This window comes from Lathyrus oleraceus, chromosome 4, assembly GCF_024323335.1.
Source record: "Lathyrus oleraceus cultivar Zhongwan6 chromosome 4, CAAS_Psat_ZW6_1.0, whole genome shotgun sequence".
Classification (NCBI taxonomy): Eukaryota; Viridiplantae; Streptophyta; class Magnoliopsida; order Fabales; family Fabaceae; genus Lathyrus; species Lathyrus oleraceus.
The window spans coordinates 306,672,058-306,689,971 of record NC_066582.1 but is presented as its reverse complement, the minus strand read 5'-3'; the positions used below and the strand labels follow the sequence as shown (position 1 = coordinate 306,689,971).

Genomic DNA, 17,914 nt, shown 5'->3' with positions numbered 1-17,914 from the left:
AAAATATTAAATCAGCGAGTGAAAAATTATCTTGACAGTAGTTGTGACTACTTTTCTGTTTTATGTAGCTGAAAAACAATTAACAAAAATAAAAGAGTAGCAACAAAAAGATGCAGACAAGAGAGATTTCAAATGGAATGACTGCGTTAAAACAGGGAACCCCGACCAAAGTAACTTCCTAGCAACGTTCTTATGAGGAAAAAGACCACATCTCTGTAACATTCTCAGTAATGTCACCCTTATAAAAGTCACATCCACCACTATGATTTGCAACATAAATTGTGGAGATTCAAAAAGATATAGAAAACAACACAAATTCAAATGGCATTGAAATTAGCAGTCTCATTCACATTCTTATCCTTAGTCTTGCTAGCACTAGCAAATGCTTCTAATGCTGGCAAAATTGCAATCTACTGGGGCCAGAATGGAAACGAGGGCACGTTAGCCGAAGCTTGCGCCACAGGTAACTATGAATATGTGATCATAGCCTTCTTACCGACCTTCGGCCATGGCCAAACTCCCATGATCAATCTAGCTGGTCATTGTGATCCATACAGTAACGAATGCGTCGGCTTAACCTCAGACATCAAATCATGTCAAGCCAAAGGCATCAAAGTATTGCTATCAATAGGAGGAGGTGCTGGAAGTTACTCAATTGCTTCAACACAAGATGCAAGTACTGTTGCAACTTATCTTTGGAATAACTTCTTAGGAGGGCAATCTTCCTCTCGCCCTCTTGGTCCCGCTGTTCTTGATGGAATTGACTTCGATATCGAAGGAGGATCAAACCAACACTGGGGAGATCTTGCCAGGTACCTTAAAGGGTATAACAAGAAGGTTTACATAACTGCAGCTCCTCAGTGCCCATTTCCTGATGCTTGGATAGGAAACGCACTTACAACAGGCCTTTTCGATTATGTTTGGGTACAATTCTACAATAATCCTCCTTGTCAATACAATCCTGGTGAAATTAGCAACTTTGAAGATGCATGGAAGCAATGGATATCAGGTATCCCTGCAAACAAGATATTCTTAGGGTTACCTGCTTCTCCAACCGCTGCGGGAAGTGGCTTTATTCCTGCAACTGATCTTACTTCTACGGTGCTTCCTGCGATTAAGGGTTCAGCTAAATATGGCGGTGTCATGTTGTGGTCTAGGTATGATGATGTTCAGAGTGGTTATAGCTCCTCCATCAAGAGCCATGTGTGAAATCCAAATTCATCTAGCTAGTAGTAATGTGTATATCTAATATGTGATGTTTATTTGTGTAATGGTTGGTGACTTGGTGTTTGTTCAAATATCTTAAAGTTTTATAATACGAAGATGCTTTGTTGAAATGAAACTATATCCTAAACAAACAACTATTATTAAAAACATGTTATTAATACTTTGCAATACAATGGCTATGAATCAAAGTAGTTCATTGCTTTCATATCGGGGCGCGTTACAAAAGGAAAATTCCTGATTGACCAAAATGTATGGGCAATTTACTTAAAGTTGTTACCTCCAGCGTTAAGCCTCTAACTGATAACCTCTACTAAGCCACTAACTTCACATGTTAGTAAAATCATCTATTCCTCCATAATTAACTCAAAACACAAGGAAGCTGAACAGACTAAAACGTTGATCAACTTGCCCTTACGCTCACAAGGTCTTCCATTGGACCCCGACTATTGGCAACAATAATGCATCAGGAATCACTTTTTAACCACAGATGCAAGAAGATCAAGAATCCGCTTTTGCTATAGTTGAGTTTGCCTTTCTCTGATCCAGCTTAAAACATACACATGAAAATGATACTAGTCATGCTGGAAGGGATGTCAAGTATAATTACCTTTCTCTTCAGTGTGCATCCCTTGGGATTTGGATCCCTGGGGTACAAAAAGTCCGCAGTTACACGTTGATTTGAATTCTAACGATGACACTGAACAATCAAAATGACCAATATATTCTCAAGTGGAAACAAAAGGAACCTTAAGGAGATGGAATTGACCAAGCAATCTAGAGGTGGAACTGTTCAAGCAGTCCCTGGTGGAGATGGACCTGTCCTGTGCCGGAATAGCTTCAGCAATGCTCTACGTTCGCAATCCTGCATACAGATTGAAGATGAACATGTTTTGTAAAATACAATATATTCATTCAAGCGGGAACTATATCCTTGTTCTTGCGAAAGTAATAGGTCTTTTGATGAAGATCATATAAAAAATGCAAAATAAGATCATGTTTGGATAAACAACTAAGTTAAGCACTTAAAACAAAGCCCTTATCATATACATGAGTATGCTTAAGCTATTTCAATTACAAAAGTTAAAATCAAGTTGAACTGTTTTCATATAAGCTATAAGCTATTCTAGAGAGATGGCGTGAAATGGTGTGAAAATTTACCTTGAACATATATAGATGAAATGGTTTATCTGGATTCATTCTCCTGACCTTCAAATAAGTATAAGCAAAGCTTAATTGATCACGGGATGTAAATCTATCAACTTCATTAAACCAAAGACAGGAAAATAAATTTGACAATGGTGTATGCGCCCTGACTATAAAGGAACCCTCGGGAACATCTGCAACATGAAAGACTCAATAGTTGGAATCAGATTATGCACAAATAGAGATATCAAAATTCGATAATGAACAAATATGTGAAGGATATGCACAGCTTGGAAGAGGATTTTTGTTTGATGGTTCAAACCTAGGGAGGCCATCATGACTCGTAAAAGCTAAATTGTTCATCGATTGTTGTGTGGTCGTATTTATTTAAGCGCTTATTTTGAATTAGACGGTGTGTTGAGTTGTAATTTCTTGTGTCTAAGTTATCTACATTCATCATAACTCTTAGTCTTCTGAACACTTCGACCTGCACTCCCTTCGTCATGATGTCTGCATTCTGATTCTCAGTTCTGCAATGTTTCACATTTATCTTCCCATCTGCTACCTGCTCTCGGAGATAATGGAACCTCATTTCGATGTGCTTGCTTCGGTCATGTGCTATTAGATTCTTCGCCAGATTGATAGCTGACATGCTGTCGATCTTCATGGTAATTGCTCCATGACTCTTCGCTGTTATCTCTTCGACCAAATTCACCATCCATGTTACTTGACATGCACAAAGAGAAGCAGCTATGCATTCTGCTTCGCGTGACGATAATGTCACTACTGGCTCCTTTCTCGAACTCCAAACAACTGGTGCACCACCTAGCATAAACACATAGCCAACTGTGGATTTTCGATCCTCAACATCACTACACCAACTTGAGTCGGTGTATCCCACTAATTTGCATTATTTTCCTTCAACAGCTGCAGGAAACAAAATGCCATAGTCGAGAGTTCCTTTCAGATACCTTAGTATCCTCTTCGCCGCCGCTAGATGTGATACCTTTGACTTTTGCATGAACCTACTCACGATACCTACATTGTATGCTAAGTCAGGCCTTGTGTGACAAAGGTATCGAAGTGACCCAATAAGTCTTCTATATTGGGTTGGGTCGACATCATCTGAATCTGAATCTTTCGACAGTTGTAATCTGGGCTCAGCTGGAGTCGAAGTTGGGTTGCAATCTTGCATCTCAAATCTCCTGAGTATTTCGTTTGCATACCTTCTTTGGTGCATCATCAAATCTCTATCACTCTTGTAGAATTCGATGCCAAGGAAATATGAAATGTCACCCAAATCTAACATTTCGAATTCCTTGTTGAGACCACCTTTGAAGTCTTCGATCTCCTTCTTGCAGCTACCTGTTATCAACAAGTCATCGACATAGAGACATAGTATAAGCAATTCACTCTTGCTTCTTCTTACATATACTACATGTTCACTTGTGCACTTCAAAAATTCCTTCTCCCTTAGAAATCCATCTTTTGTTCCAAGCTCGTTTAAGTACGTAAAGGGCTTTATGCAGCCTGTACACCTTTCTTTCTTCGCAATGTTTCACAAACTCAGCTGGTTGTGCAACATAAACTTCTTCTTCTAAGGGGCCATTAAGGAATGCATATTTCACATCCATCTGACACACCTGTCATTGTTCATGTTTGCTATACCAACAACCAACCTGATTGCTTCGATCCTAGCAACAGGTGCAAAAATCTCATCGAAGTCGATTCCTTCTTTCAGAAGAAATCCTTGTACCACAAGTCTCGCCTTGTGTCGAGTCACTTATCCTCTGGGATTCAAATTCACCTTGTATACCCACTTCACATTGATTGCCTTATTGTCTTTGGGAAATTCGACAAGTGGCCAAGTGTTGTTGACTTCGATTGACTTCATCTCTTTGTCCATTTCTTTCATCCACTTCGAATCTTTCAATGCCTCAGCTATATTGACAAGTTGGACATCTGCGTAGAAAGCATAATGTACCAGCTCACCTTCTTCATTGACCACATCATCTGATGTAATAACACATTCTTGCAACCTTGCAGGCATGTGTCTTGTTCTCTGAGGTCTGCTTGGGCCTGCTTCACCTTTGACTTCTTCCTGTCGAACTTCTCTTTCGACTTTACTAGTTGATTCATCACAAAAGATTCTCACTAAATCTTTCTTGACATTCTCAATCCAATCCCACTCCTTAAGCTCATCTATGATCATGTCCCTGTTGATCACCACTTGCTTATTCATTGGGTCGAACAACTTGTATCCTCCAGTCGAATGATATCCTATCAGGATCATCTGACTCGACTTGTCATCAAGTTTTCTTCTCAACTGATCTGACACATGTCTATGTGCTATAGATTCAAACACCCTCAAATGAATCAAGCTAGGCTTGACACCAGACCAACATTCTTCTGGCGTGATTCATTCTAACTTCTTCGTCGGGCATCTGTTTAGGATATATGTCGTAGTCGACACAACTTCTCCTCATAATTCTTTGGGTAGATGCTTGCCTTTCAACATACTTCTAACCATATTCATGATGGTTCTATTCTTCCTTTCTGCGACTCCATTCTGCTGTGGAGTGTAGGGTGGCACCACCTCATGCACAACCTATTTTTCACACATAATGCATCGAAATCTTTCGACACATATTCTCCACCACCATCAGTCCTCAAAATCTTGATCTTTTGACCGCTCTATCTTTCGATCATAGATTTAAACTTGGCAAATACCTCGATCAATTTACTTTTTTCTTGATCAGGTAAGACCACAGTTTTCGACTGAAATCATCTTTTAATGTAACAAAGTATTTGTTACCTCCAATCGAATCCACCTGGAGAGGACCACATACATCAGAGTATATGACTTCAAGAATTTCCTTCGACCTGTTTCATGCATCCTTACTGAAGCTGTTCTTATGTTGATTCGCCTGCACGTATTCTTCACACACTTCGTTTGGAATGTCGATTTCTGGTAATCCTGAAACCATATTTTTTCTCTTCAAATCTCTGATGTCTTTGAAATTGAGATGACCAAGTCTATAATGTCATATCCATTCATCTCTACTGGCTGTTGTTGTAAGGCACTTATGCTCCATCACGTTTAGTTCAATCTTGAAGGTTCTATTATGAGACATTAGAGCCTTCAAGATCAACCTTCCATTTGAGTCGAGAACTCTCATCATCTTGTCTTTGATCGACACCTTGTAGTTCTTTTTGATTAACTGTCATATGCTGAGTAAATTATTCTTCATGTCTGGTATGTACAACACATTTGAAATTACTGACCTCTTTCCATCTTTCCTCATATTCAGAACATCACCAACACCTTCAACTTCTAGAGTGTTGTCATTTGCAAATTTCACCAACACCTTCAACTTCTAGAGTGTTGTCATTTCCACATACCTTCATTTAATTCACCAATTTCATAACCTTGGTGAAAAAATCAGTTATGCTTTCATTGTCTTCCATCTGAAGTAATTCATACGTTCTTTTGTGAGTTTGTAACCTCGCCTCTTTCACCTTCTCCGTGCCTCCAAACGATTTCTCCATAATTTCCCATGCTTCTTTCACTGACTCTACATCACTAACCATTTCAAAGTTATCTGCATCAACATATTGATGGATTATAAAGAGAGTTTTATAATCTTTCTTCTTCAATTTTTTATGTGCATCCTTTTCTGGATCTATCGCGGCTTCTACAAGCGTTGCTACTCCTTCCTTTACAAGATCCCAAAGATCTTGATAATAGAACACAACCTTTATCTGCTTGCACCAATTCTCATAATTGTTGTTCTTGAGAATCGGAAGATTTGCTGGAAAATGCCCGTTTGGATGATTCATTGCCATGGTGATTTTCTTCCCACAAATCGATTAAACTGAAGCTCTTGATACCAGATGTTGGAAATCCCCTAAAACCTATGGAGAATTTCAATCATCTTGATAAACAAGATTGTTATTACCCACACAATAGCAATGAAAAGAAAAGAACAATGGAGAAAGAAAGAGTGTAAAGAATGATGAAGGATAAGAGTAATAAAATTCTGTAGAGTTTCTCTCTGCCCACAAATTGTGGAAAACTTCTTATTCACTTTGCAACTGTAAAATACTGTGAATTACAATGTTATGAATACTCTATTCACTTCATTACAAAAATAAGGGTTACTCCCTCTATTTATAGATTTAGGTCAACTTGGACCTCAAGCCAAAACCCAAAACTATAAAAGCCCAAAATAGCTAACACTACTAAAATATGCTTCAACACTTCTACACAACTCAACACACTAGGTGATTCGACACTTCCTTACTTCTGTCGAGCAACCTGCTTCGACACAAGGAATTACAATTCAACACCTCCTCCCAGACATTGTGACGATCATAATGATTTGAAATGGCATATTCTGCCTTCGTCCGCCATAAACAATATTCAATAATCAGCATAGGGTCAAATCTGAGTCACATCTTGCTGTCAAGCCAAATTGAATACTTAGCAAACAAGTATGTTTTCAAACAACATTAAAGTTGGGAACATATTCAAAGAAACCTCAAATTGCTAGAATAGATTGTGAGATCTACCTGAGTTAATCATATTTTTATATGATTAATCAGGTGTCTAGGGGTGTAAGCAAATTAGACAAAATCGAACAAATTAAAAATTCAAACAAAATCAAATTGAAAAAAACTAATTTACTCCGGTTTATTGAAAAGTCAAACTGAAACAATAAAAGTAAAACTTGTCTAGTTTGATTTTCAATTTTCATTTAAAAAATTGTTGAACCAATATGTATAATTATCTCATATTTAGAGTGAATAATTGATCCATGACAAAACAACGCTTATGTTACTTCACTTCACTTCAATTTTTCCCATTTCAACTTATAACAAACAATAATTTCACATGTTAGCACAAAATCATCTATTCCTCCATACTTAACTCAAAATATTATGTAGGAATGATAATGTCTTTTTAAATTATCAAAATATTTTATTTAATATTTACTTCAAGCATTCAGTATATTTAAATATTTTATTTATAAAATCTCAAATTACAAGTTGGTTAGAGAAAGAGTTTCAAAAAAACATTGAGTGGGTGAGACCAAATATTGGGTCCACTTGTGTCCATTCATTCCTTCAACAACAGTTATATCCTTAGACAGGTGAGAAATAAGCGATTTATAGAATAAAGGAGCGCAACACATCAGCATACCTCCCCTATTTGTATGTCTTTGATAGGGGGTATGGTAGACATCAACGAGGAGAGCAGGTACAAGATCTTCAGCTCTAACTTTTACGGCCAAAAACATATTGTTAGGTGTATAATCCACTAAGTTCTTTTCAGTCGGAACAAGTATTAATCCGAAGGTAAGGAGGATCATGATGTTGTCCAAGCCATCCCACTGAAGGGAAATAGAAAATTCATCAGCCATTTTCTCTAAATACTCTCTCGGGAAGCCCTTGAAGTCTTCACAAACCCTTAAGTTGGCTTGCAAGTCAGCTTCATGGATGCTAAGGTGATAAACTATTTCCTCTACTATAGGGCGATACTCTACCATTTTGAATGGGTCCTTCGTGGGCTTAGAAACCTCTAGGATCTTGCCAAACTCTTCAATGGTCGGGGCCTATTAGAAATCTTGCCAAACTCACTCCATTGTTCTTCTTGGTTGAAAAGGAATAAATTCTCCTTCCTGAATTACACACCCCATCTTGCTTATAACGAATTGTCCTACATTTATGTGTATATAGGTAGGTTCTTCTTCTACAAAAGGATAGCCAATGTAATGTAGGATTTTTGTGATGAGTTCATCATAGAGTAACACATTGTTTTTCCTTTTGCTCTATCATGTAGCGGCGGACTGCATCTGCCCCATTCTTCAGAACTTGGTTTTCTAAGAACCAAACAACATAAATGTCTGATTTTTGGAAGTTTCTATAATTTCCCTTTCTTGGGAATAAAACGTAGGTCATAGTTTAGTGTATTAATCTAACATTTGGACAAAGGAGTCCAACATTTAAGGGTTTAATCATAAGTTTTTGGTTATTTCAACCTTAAAATAATTTTACCTCTTTATGATAAATATTTTCCAAGAGAGAAACATCATTTGATGTATCCCTCTCTACACATCGTTGGATGCAAGAGTCGTTAAAACCACAAAACGAGATAGTCCATTATAGATATATCCATTCAATTGATCTTTATGAATCATATGCTTTGAAATAGTCTCAAAGAAATGATTTGATTACAAGTGTTAGCATTTGCCATCATCGTTCATCGTTGGGATCAGAGACTTTATTAAGAGTATACTTTTAAAAGTATATTATTTATTTGCACTCTTTTAATAATAATCGTCGATAACTCAAAGCAGCAAAGTCTACCTGCAAAATATTAAAGTTTTAACTTTGGTGCCCGCATCTTCTTGGCCCCAGGTGCATTAGTCATAGAAGATCTAAGGTGGTTACCTTTAGATCTTGTCAATTTATCAAAACATAAATATTCTAAATGATCTGATCTTTAATAGTGATTGAATTTATATGATAAGATTCTTTATTTTATAATCTAGTTTCTCTTTCTTAAAACCTATACCATTTTTATTTAAAGAAGATATTTAACTAGATAGAATTAGGCCAAGCTTTCTTTTTCCTTGGATAAATTTTTCTATGGTTTCTTGTAGGTCAACAATTTTTTTTATAAGGTTATCACATCACTTAAATTCTCTTTTTGAATTTATAATTTTAGATATATCTATTTTGAAGGAGTTATTGATTATGTAAAGATGTCATAGAGATTCCTTAAGATCTATGGTATGCTCTCCTAGTTTTTCATTTTCTTCCACTAAGTGTCTGCTTATATTAAACAGCCGTGTATAAGAATGTTTGATACCAAGAACAATGTCTCTCTCATAGGATGTATTTAAGCATATTTCATCATCTTAGTTGGAAGATGATTCTTTTATATTTCCCCCCAAGGTTGATCTTTCTCCTTCTCTTTTTTCGTTCGAGTATTGAAGAAAATTCTTCATCTTCTTTGAACAAGAGGATCCTTCATTTGATGTTGAATTTTTTGAAGATCATTATGAAGGTACAAGAAACATAAGAAATGGGGGTTTGAATTGGGTTTCTAGTTTGAAACCTTTTCCCAACTCAAGAACACAAACAACAAAGATAAAATAGAGATGAAAGTCACAATTATTTTTATCCTAGTTCATTGTTAACTAAGCTACATCCAGTCCATCCTTCATTTGATGTTGAATTTTCTGAAGATCATTATGAAGGTACAAGAAACATAAGAAATGGGGGTTTGAATTGGGTTTCTAGTTTGAAACTTTTTCCCAACTCAAGAGCACAAACAAAAAAGATAAAATAGAGATGAAAGTCACAATTATTTTTATCCTAGTTCATTGTTAAATAAGCTACATCGAGTCCACCCACTTGAGTGATTTCACCTTATCAATAAGGACTTAATCCATAATCAATCTGATTACAAACTCAAAGATAACCTCTCTAGGACTTCTTGAGAATCCTGAGTATAATCTAGTCTCTCAAGGAATTACAACTCAAAGACTAATCGTCAATGACTTCTTGAGGCTTCTGACTATACCCTAGTCACTCAAGGAATTTAACAACTGTTAAATAAATTTTTTCTAATCTTCGAAGTCCTCTTTAAATAGATAGAGAAATTTGTGGATGAAGAATATATCCGTTGGATATATAAGGATTGGAGATTTCTTCGAGAAACACTGTTGTTGTAGAGTAGGTAGGTACAATAAAAAATCTTGAATTGGTATAACATCTTTTTTCTAGCTGTTTGAAGTAGTACTTTCTTGATTTGACATTTTATTAGTGTAGTGCATAATAACTCTTCTTCCATTAAAATATTCCAGAATAATGTTGGCAAAATATGATAATAGATTCAGAGTTCAGAACCTATCAAGGTCAGAGGACTTGATAAGGTTAGGAAGACACATAATGTATAAGGGGTGCCTTCTTCATAAGCGTTTACTGGCAAGAACCAGAGTAGAAAATATCTTCAGAACTTCTTTAGGAATACCAATGATTCAGATTCTGATAACGTCCAAACTTTAGAATCTATTTTATCAGAGTTAACATACTCCATCATTCCAGAATATTTAGAGTAGTATTTTCTTTGTTCATTGATTTTTAGTTAGAGACTTCACATAAAGAAAACTTGTTGAAGCATGAGAAGGGATCAAAATTTCTCTAACTGAACCGTTTTGAGTGGTCCTTTACAGGAGTGTTGACTTTGATGAACTAGAGCCTTAACTTTGCTTTGAGCACACATTTGTATTCTTCCTTTTTTCTCATAATTTGTTCTTAGTTTGTAGTATTCTAAATAGCTTTCTTCAGACTTTGTTTGCATTGAGATTTGACTTCTTCAATGTCATAATCTATTTTCTTTTATTTGCACACTTAAACAAACATAGTCATAATACAAAATTATTCTCTACACTTTATTATCATCAAAACTTAAAGGTATGTAAATGTAGAACCAAACTTGTTCTTAAACTCTCCCTCTTTTTGATGATGATAAACAAGTGTATTTTGATGAACAATTTTTACTTGGATGATCAAGTTTATAAAATTTCAGAGTTAGGTTTATGAGCTCCCCCCCCCCCCCCCCCCCCCCCCCCGAATTTTATACTTTCAAAATTATTTTTTCTACCTAAATAGTTTTGATTCCAATGTTTATAAAACTCCAGAGATATGTTTGTAAGCCCCTCATGAGTTCTATACTTTCAAAATTATTTCTTCATCTTAAAACTGCAGAGTGAGGTTTGCAAGCTCCCCATGAGTTCAATATTCAAAATAATTTTGGTTTTAGTGAAATCTCAAATTAGATAAATATGCTAAATGATTTAGAGTAAGGTTTGCAACCTTTCTCTGATTATTTTAGACTATCAAAATTATTCATCTCAAAGTACTAAGTGAGGTTTGTAAGCTCCTTCTGAGTACAAGACATAGAATTTTGATTCCATGAAGCTCTTTTGTTAGAGAAATTTCTTCAGATAAGTTATATTAAATTCTCCAGAGTCATTATCATTGACCTCTTGAGAATGTTAATGTTAACAAACTCTTTAGATCATTACTCATCTCTTTTTTCCTAATTCTCAATAGTGAAAGAATGACCAAAATCATTTATTCTTCCCCCCCTTTGTCGTTATCAAAACATAATTTTAAAAACAAGAACCAAACCTTTTATAATTGAAGGAAGGAATAAAAAAGCAGATAGAGTCACATAATTTTTAAAACAAAGCTTTAAAACAAGGTTTTATTGTTGGAGTGGAAGTCTTGAAAGGATGGTTGACAACATGTTTTAAATCTGATTGTTGGTCTCTTCTTGACGATCTAGCATGTTTCTTACCACTTCATTTTCTTTCTTCAATTCTTCCAAAGTCTTCGAAATCACAGGAATGACGGCCTCAGAAGCAGGTGGTTCAGAAGATGCAATCCCAAAAGTTTATCCAACTTCATGTTGAGAATCTAAGTTCTGAACAATCTCAAAAGATGTCATGACATCAGAAGGGAAACCAGGTTCTATTTAGGAATAAAAATCTCAATAGTTGCTCCAACATTTCGCTGAATTGCTAAGCGCTGACCAAAGGAGATTTCAGCGCTAAACATAGGTAGAATTTGTTCAGGTGCTAGGAGTGCCATAAATTTAGACCTGGCTAGGGACTCATCAACATACTTCTTTATTTCCAGAGTCGGAGACACTACTTTAGTAAAAATGGGAATAAAATTCTCCAAAACGGTCTCATAAGAAAGATTTTTGATGAGAGTGAAGCAGCAGATGGACCAGTCCATGCACTGATCCCATAATGCATTGCTTTCAGCATGATTGATACAATTTGTGATAACTGCCTCAAAAAGCTATTTAAATCAACATGCTTTTGAATTAGTCTAAACCTATCATTTTTACTTAATAGGTTAGGGTGACTCAAACTTTAATATCGGAGTAATGATGAAAAAAAAGTTATAGTAGTAATTATGGTCCATATATATGATGCCTTAAGTTTTGGGTGAACATGTAAGGTCTTTCTCAATGGTCATGGGGAATTGGTCATCTTGTTTCTCTCTCTCTTTCCCCAGTCTTTGCAAAACATGGAATTAGAGCGGGTTCGACTTAGCGAGGAACAAGAGCTAGATTATGTGTTGAATCTTGTTATAGGAGGTGATAACTCACACTTGTCGATGAGATTATTGAGTGGTTAATATTTAATTGATTAAGTCTCACATCGACTATGAATAGGTGTAATGTTGTATTTATAAGAGAGATGACTTATATACTTGATGCCTTAAAATTTTGGATTGACTTATAACGCCTTACTCTTTTATTTTCATAAAGCCATAAAACCGTTGTTTTCCCGAACTCCCAACACCTTACCATGAAAGTGTTCAAAGCACTTAAATCAAGCAAACCGAGATAAAGATAAGAGCCAATACACACTTTTTGAATATATAATTCATACTGAAAATGCAAAGTTACGAACAAACCAAATAAAACTAAAACCAATTCCGATGTGGCATAATCCTAACATTGACTCTAAAAAAGCAAAATAACATATTTTAGACATGCCAAGCAACGAAGGACTTTAACCAAACATTATTAAATAAATATTATCATTCTTCCATTCCATTGCAACATGAACACTCATTAGCTTTATCTCTTACGTAATCTTCAATTGTCAACTCAACATTTACTTCTACAAACTACGCATAAGCTAATACATGGAAAATAAAATAAAATGTGAGTTTTCATATATATTCATAATATAAAATAAAATGAACATAGTACGATAGCTTAGATTCACTATCATCATTAAAGTATAACAACAATCAATGCTAGCAACAAATTACATTCACAACAAACATATATCTATGCATTACTATTGACAATGCAAAAAGTTATTATGAGAGTCTAAAGCAACTTAAGTATTATCTTGACACAACATCACTTGTTTTCAACTTTGAACTTAACTTTATAGATAAGAATTCATACCATCAAGATCAACTTCAAAGCACATAGCTAGTCTTATTTTGAATTGAAGCTCTTTACAAGGAACATAATCGTGACATAACATCCCTTGCCATGGTTGAATCCCAACTACTTTTAAAATAAATTGTGGTTCTACTTAGCACATTTCCACACTCTAGAATGTAACTTATAAATTTGAACTCATTATTTGTTCCTTCATAATCTTTGAATATAAAAATAGTAATGTGTGATGAAAGACATGTAGGAATTGCAATATTTAGATGTGTCCATTCATATTCACTATTATTTAGTTCACTAAACTATCAAGAGTGAACACGACTATTATTATTTGGACAAAAATAATAAATATAAAAATTCATGATCTAATTTAATAAATATCTAGAGTTAACGAACCTTAATTATATCAAGACATTCAAGACCAGGGCATTTTTCTAGTAACTTTTACCAAAGAAGTATGAATCAATGGTTATTAAATCTAATTGTAGATGGACCAAATTGTGAAATATTGGAAATTCTAGACAACCATAAACATAGATAAGAATAGTAAAAAAATATGAAACTAAAAACATAGAGCAAATAATGTATTTTTTCGAAGAGCCTAATGACCTTAATTTCATTTCGATCATGTTTCGATCCGTTTTCGATCAGTTTGTTCAATTTTTTCCACTAAAAAATAAAATTAAAAAACCCCAAGTTCCAATATTTGTCCAATGCAATGTAAATATTAATTTTAAATGTCACTCATAGGTGTATTCTAAGTGTCTTTTAATCAATATTCATGTCGGAACAACTGTAATACACGTTGTTGCAATAACAACAATGAATGCAATCACGGCACTTAAAACCGCATTCGCGACAACAACCACATTTTAAAATCGTAATTAAAATGTGGAAAATATTAAATTTTTGGGGGTCCTTGGTTTAGATTAATCATACTTTAACTATGGTAAAATAAACATTAGGTCTATTTTGACAAGATTTAATTGTGACAATTATTTTATGAGACATAATATAAATACAATTTAATTGTGTCAAATTGTTCTCCCCACAACCCACTTTATATGCCCTAAAATAAGGATCTTATGGGTATATTAATGCAAATACAATTGATAAGGAAAGAGTATTTGAGTAAAGAATTATACCTCCGTTGAAGTAAGATAGAAGCTAAAAATTGAGTTTTATGAATCCCATTGAAAAGCTTTAGTATTTTATCTTTTTCTTCTTCGTCCTTAGGATCAAAATAGAGGTTGACATATGCTTCTTTCAACTTGTTCATGAACCTAACCACATAATCGATAGGTAGAGTATAATAATCTAATTGAAGGTATTGAACAAGAGGAGTGTTAATATGAATTTGTTTATCAAAATTTGTAAGACTTAACCTCTTTAATGTAGGCAACATATTTCAAATGAATATGTGCGTTTAACCATAAGTTTCTCATAGATAAGTTCTTCAGAATAAGACAACTAGAGAAAAGCATCATGAGTTTCATCTTCAAAAAAACTTAATAAATTGAGATGCAAAATCTTCAAAGAAGGTAGATGAATATATGAAACAAGGAAAAACTTAAACGTCCCAACCAACTCCAACACAATTAGAGTTTTGCAAGTGAAAAGGTGACGAGAAAAATAAACTTTATAATGATATAAGAAAAGATTTATCTCCTCAACTTTTTGTTTAGATTCCATGGAGACCACTTCGGCAACAAAGTGTGGATTATAACACCTGTTGTCGAAAGAAAGGGAAACCCCGGGAACAAAGTGTGGATTATAACACCAGTTGTCGAAAGAAATGGAAGGTCTTTTGATACAGTTTGATTTTCTTTGAGTTAAAATACTATTGAAAATTTTCACAGTTATTTCTTGTGATGGAAGGAGAATTGTTTGGGAAATCAAGAACATTACTAAAGGTCGAACGTGAAATCCACTTAGCGGACAAAACACTTGTTGTGATAGCATTTTTGGTTGGGAGCAGGGTCGGTTTTGGGTTCGAGTAAGAAGACCCACCACCCAAGACCTCAAAAAAATAGGGGCCTCAAAATTATTTTTTATAAATAATGAATAAAAAATAAATATATAAATATTAGTTGTTGAATTTTATTTACAGTGTAAGTTAGTTAACATAATGGTAAAAAATGTTGTTTTAGACTCAAAGGTTAATGGTTTGACCCATCGGAGGAGTTTTCACTATTTCCAACCAATGTAGGGCTATTATGCACACTACTCACATTTGATACATTCTCAACACTCCCTCTCATGTGTGAGTTCACAATGTTCCTCCTCAAGTGAAAGCCCTTCTTACTTCTACAAACTCTTGTACCGCATGGAACGTTTCTTATTCACCACACTGACGCTGTTGATTTTTGATACAAGTAAGTCGGTCCATTTCTCGAAGCAGACTCTGATACCATTTGTTGGAGGAGTTCTTCACTAGAGAGCATTGAACATCGTGAGACTTCTTTTCTTTTTAGAGCAACACCTTTGTGAGAGACACATCACATATTGATCCAAAACCTTAAGGTGATAGGTGAGTGGGTTATCTCATTTATAAATGCTCAAGTCTCCATATTTCCAATCAATATGAGACTATTATCCACACTACCCACACTTGCTATATTCTCAACAGACTCGTGGTATATATACTTTTACTCTTTAAATGTATTATCTTATAAAAAAAATTATCTTTTTTTTTATTGGAGTCTATTTTTAAAATTGGACCAGAGTTTCCAAATTTTCAAACACGGATTGGAAGTAATGCAAGAATGTTGATAAATATCTGATATGATAAACTACTCAACCTAATCTGATAAACACTCAACCTATCAACTTTATTTAGAGTATTTTGCGCCTTGCGAATTTGTTTCGTTTTCTTGTGGATATTTTAGCCATTGAAACACAATGGTAGTGATATAAGCTTAAAGAAGAAAATAGAGCACCTCATATTTTCATGGCTACCTCTGAAAAATCTTATAGGCTTATATCTCCTAACTTTATTTTGGAGTTTTATTCATTGTATAATATTTTATTAAACAAATTTTATATTTTATTCGTTATATAATACTTTATTAAAGTTGTTAAGTATTTTTATTCATTGTACAATACTTTATTTAAAAAAAAGAATGGTATATAGTCCTTTTTAATTCAATATTACTATTAAAATACATGAATGAGAATATTTTTTAGTAATTATAATATGTATTTTATGCAGAATATTTATAACATTACAATAGTCGGTAAACCGTGCATGCATCGGGTATACATTGATTTTGTTTATTTATTTATATCATATTATCGTAATTATCCGTACATGTACATACCATCGAGTATACTGTTAGCAGAATAGCAGAAAGTGGAGTTGGAAAAGTTTGTATTCCATATTTCGTGTCTTTACAAGAATACAATTTTGGGATTTATCCAATTCAGTATTAGCTTACTTAGGTATGTAAATCTCCTATAATAAAGCTATAATAAATCTATAATAAAACTGTAATCTCCTATAATTAATCTATATCAAATAATATCCCTATAATATCTCTTAACACCCTCCCTCAAACTCTAGTTGGTATGGTGGATGCCAAGCGGAGTTTGCTTAATAAATCTTTGAAGCGCATCGGATTATGAGTTTTGGTGAAGGTTCAGACGTGTTTCTTCAAAAATGATTTCTTGAATAGCAGTGTCCAATGATGGAAGCGGATTTCGATGTAGCAGTGAGGCTCGTACGGCTTCATATTCGGGCCGAAGAGCCATAAGGACTTGAATGAGATGAAGGTGGTCTTCACTGATTTTGGCCAGAGATATTTGGTGCCAAATTGGTTGGGTTTGAGCAAGAAATTCATTCACTGATTGACCAGGTTCTTGCTTGGTATTGTGAAGTGTGGTCCATAAATGATAATAATGCGCAAGTCCAGTTGTTTGATAGCGATTTTTCAAGAATTCCCAAATTTCTTTTGCAGTATCATAGTTATTAAACTGAATGTGAATAGATGGTACAGACGTGTTGCGCAGCCACGTGATGATCTGATGATTTTTACTATCCCAATCTTCAAGGCGGTCCGCAAATTTTGTAGCAGATTCATCTTCGCCTTGAGTTGGCTTGACGACATCGCCGGTGACTATGCGCCAAAGCTTGCGTCCGATCAGAAAACTCTTCATCCCTTGGACCCAGAGATTGTAGTTTGGTCCGGTCAAGGTTGTTGTAATGGGTTTAACAATATCCGTTTTCTCCATGATGCATAGATGAACAGATGAACAAGATAATGGAGGACTGAGTTTGTACAGATCTGCAAGTAGATATACTGATGTTGTAGAAAAGAGAAAAAAAAAATTTAGGGATCATGTTAACAGAATAGCAGAAAGTGGAATTGGAAAATTCTGTATTCCATATTTCGTGTCTTTACAAGAATATAATTTTGGGATTTATCCAAGTCAGTATTAGCTTACTTAGGTATGTAAATCTCCTATAATAAAGCTATAATAAATCTATAATAAAACAGTAATCTCCTATAATTAATCTATATCAAATAATATCCCTATAAT

At 34.6% G+C, this 17,914-nt stretch overlaps 2 protein-coding genes and 1 long non-coding RNA gene across 3 annotated transcripts; 1 reads left to right on the top strand and 2 right to left on the bottom strand.

Annotated features, from left to right (window-relative positions):
* The first annotated feature begins 209 nt into the window (after nucleotides 1-209).
* LOC127075254 (acidic endochitinase-like) lies at nucleotides 210-1,209 on the top strand. Its single transcript, XM_051016739.1, has one exon. It carries the CDS (start codon nucleotides 322-324, stop codon nucleotides 1,207-1,209), a length of 888 nt encoding a protein of 295 aa, XP_050872696.1. The 5' UTR covers nucleotides 210-321.
* A 153-nt stretch (nucleotides 1,210-1,362) lies between these two features.
* On the bottom strand, nucleotides 1,363-2,704 carry LOC127075255 (uncharacterized). The gene is made up of 3 exons (XR_007786324.1): nucleotides 2,658-2,704; nucleotides 2,386-2,564; nucleotides 1,363-2,089 (listed from the first exon to the last, which is right to left on the bottom strand). It is a non-coding gene; the product is annotated as an uncharacterized LOC127075255 (long non-coding RNA).
* A 14,289-nt stretch (nucleotides 2,705-16,993) lies between these two features.
* Nucleotides 16,994-17,605, bottom strand: LOC127137231 (uncharacterized). The gene has a single exon (XM_051063706.1). The coding sequence runs from the start codon at nucleotides 17,603-17,605 to the stop codon at nucleotides 16,994-16,996; it is 612 nt and encodes a 203-aa protein (XP_050919663.1).
* Nucleotides 17,606-17,914: the final 309 nt, after the last annotated feature.

Bases quoted from the DNA above. Each gene is read 5' to 3' on its own strand.
- LOC127075254 (XM_051016739.1), top strand. From the start codon at position 322: ATGGCATTGAAATTAGCAGTCTCATTCACATTCTTATCCTTAGTCTTG.
- LOC127137231 (XM_051063706.1), bottom strand. From the start codon at position 17,605: ATGGAGAAAACGGATATTGTTAAACCCATTACAACAACCTTGACCGGA.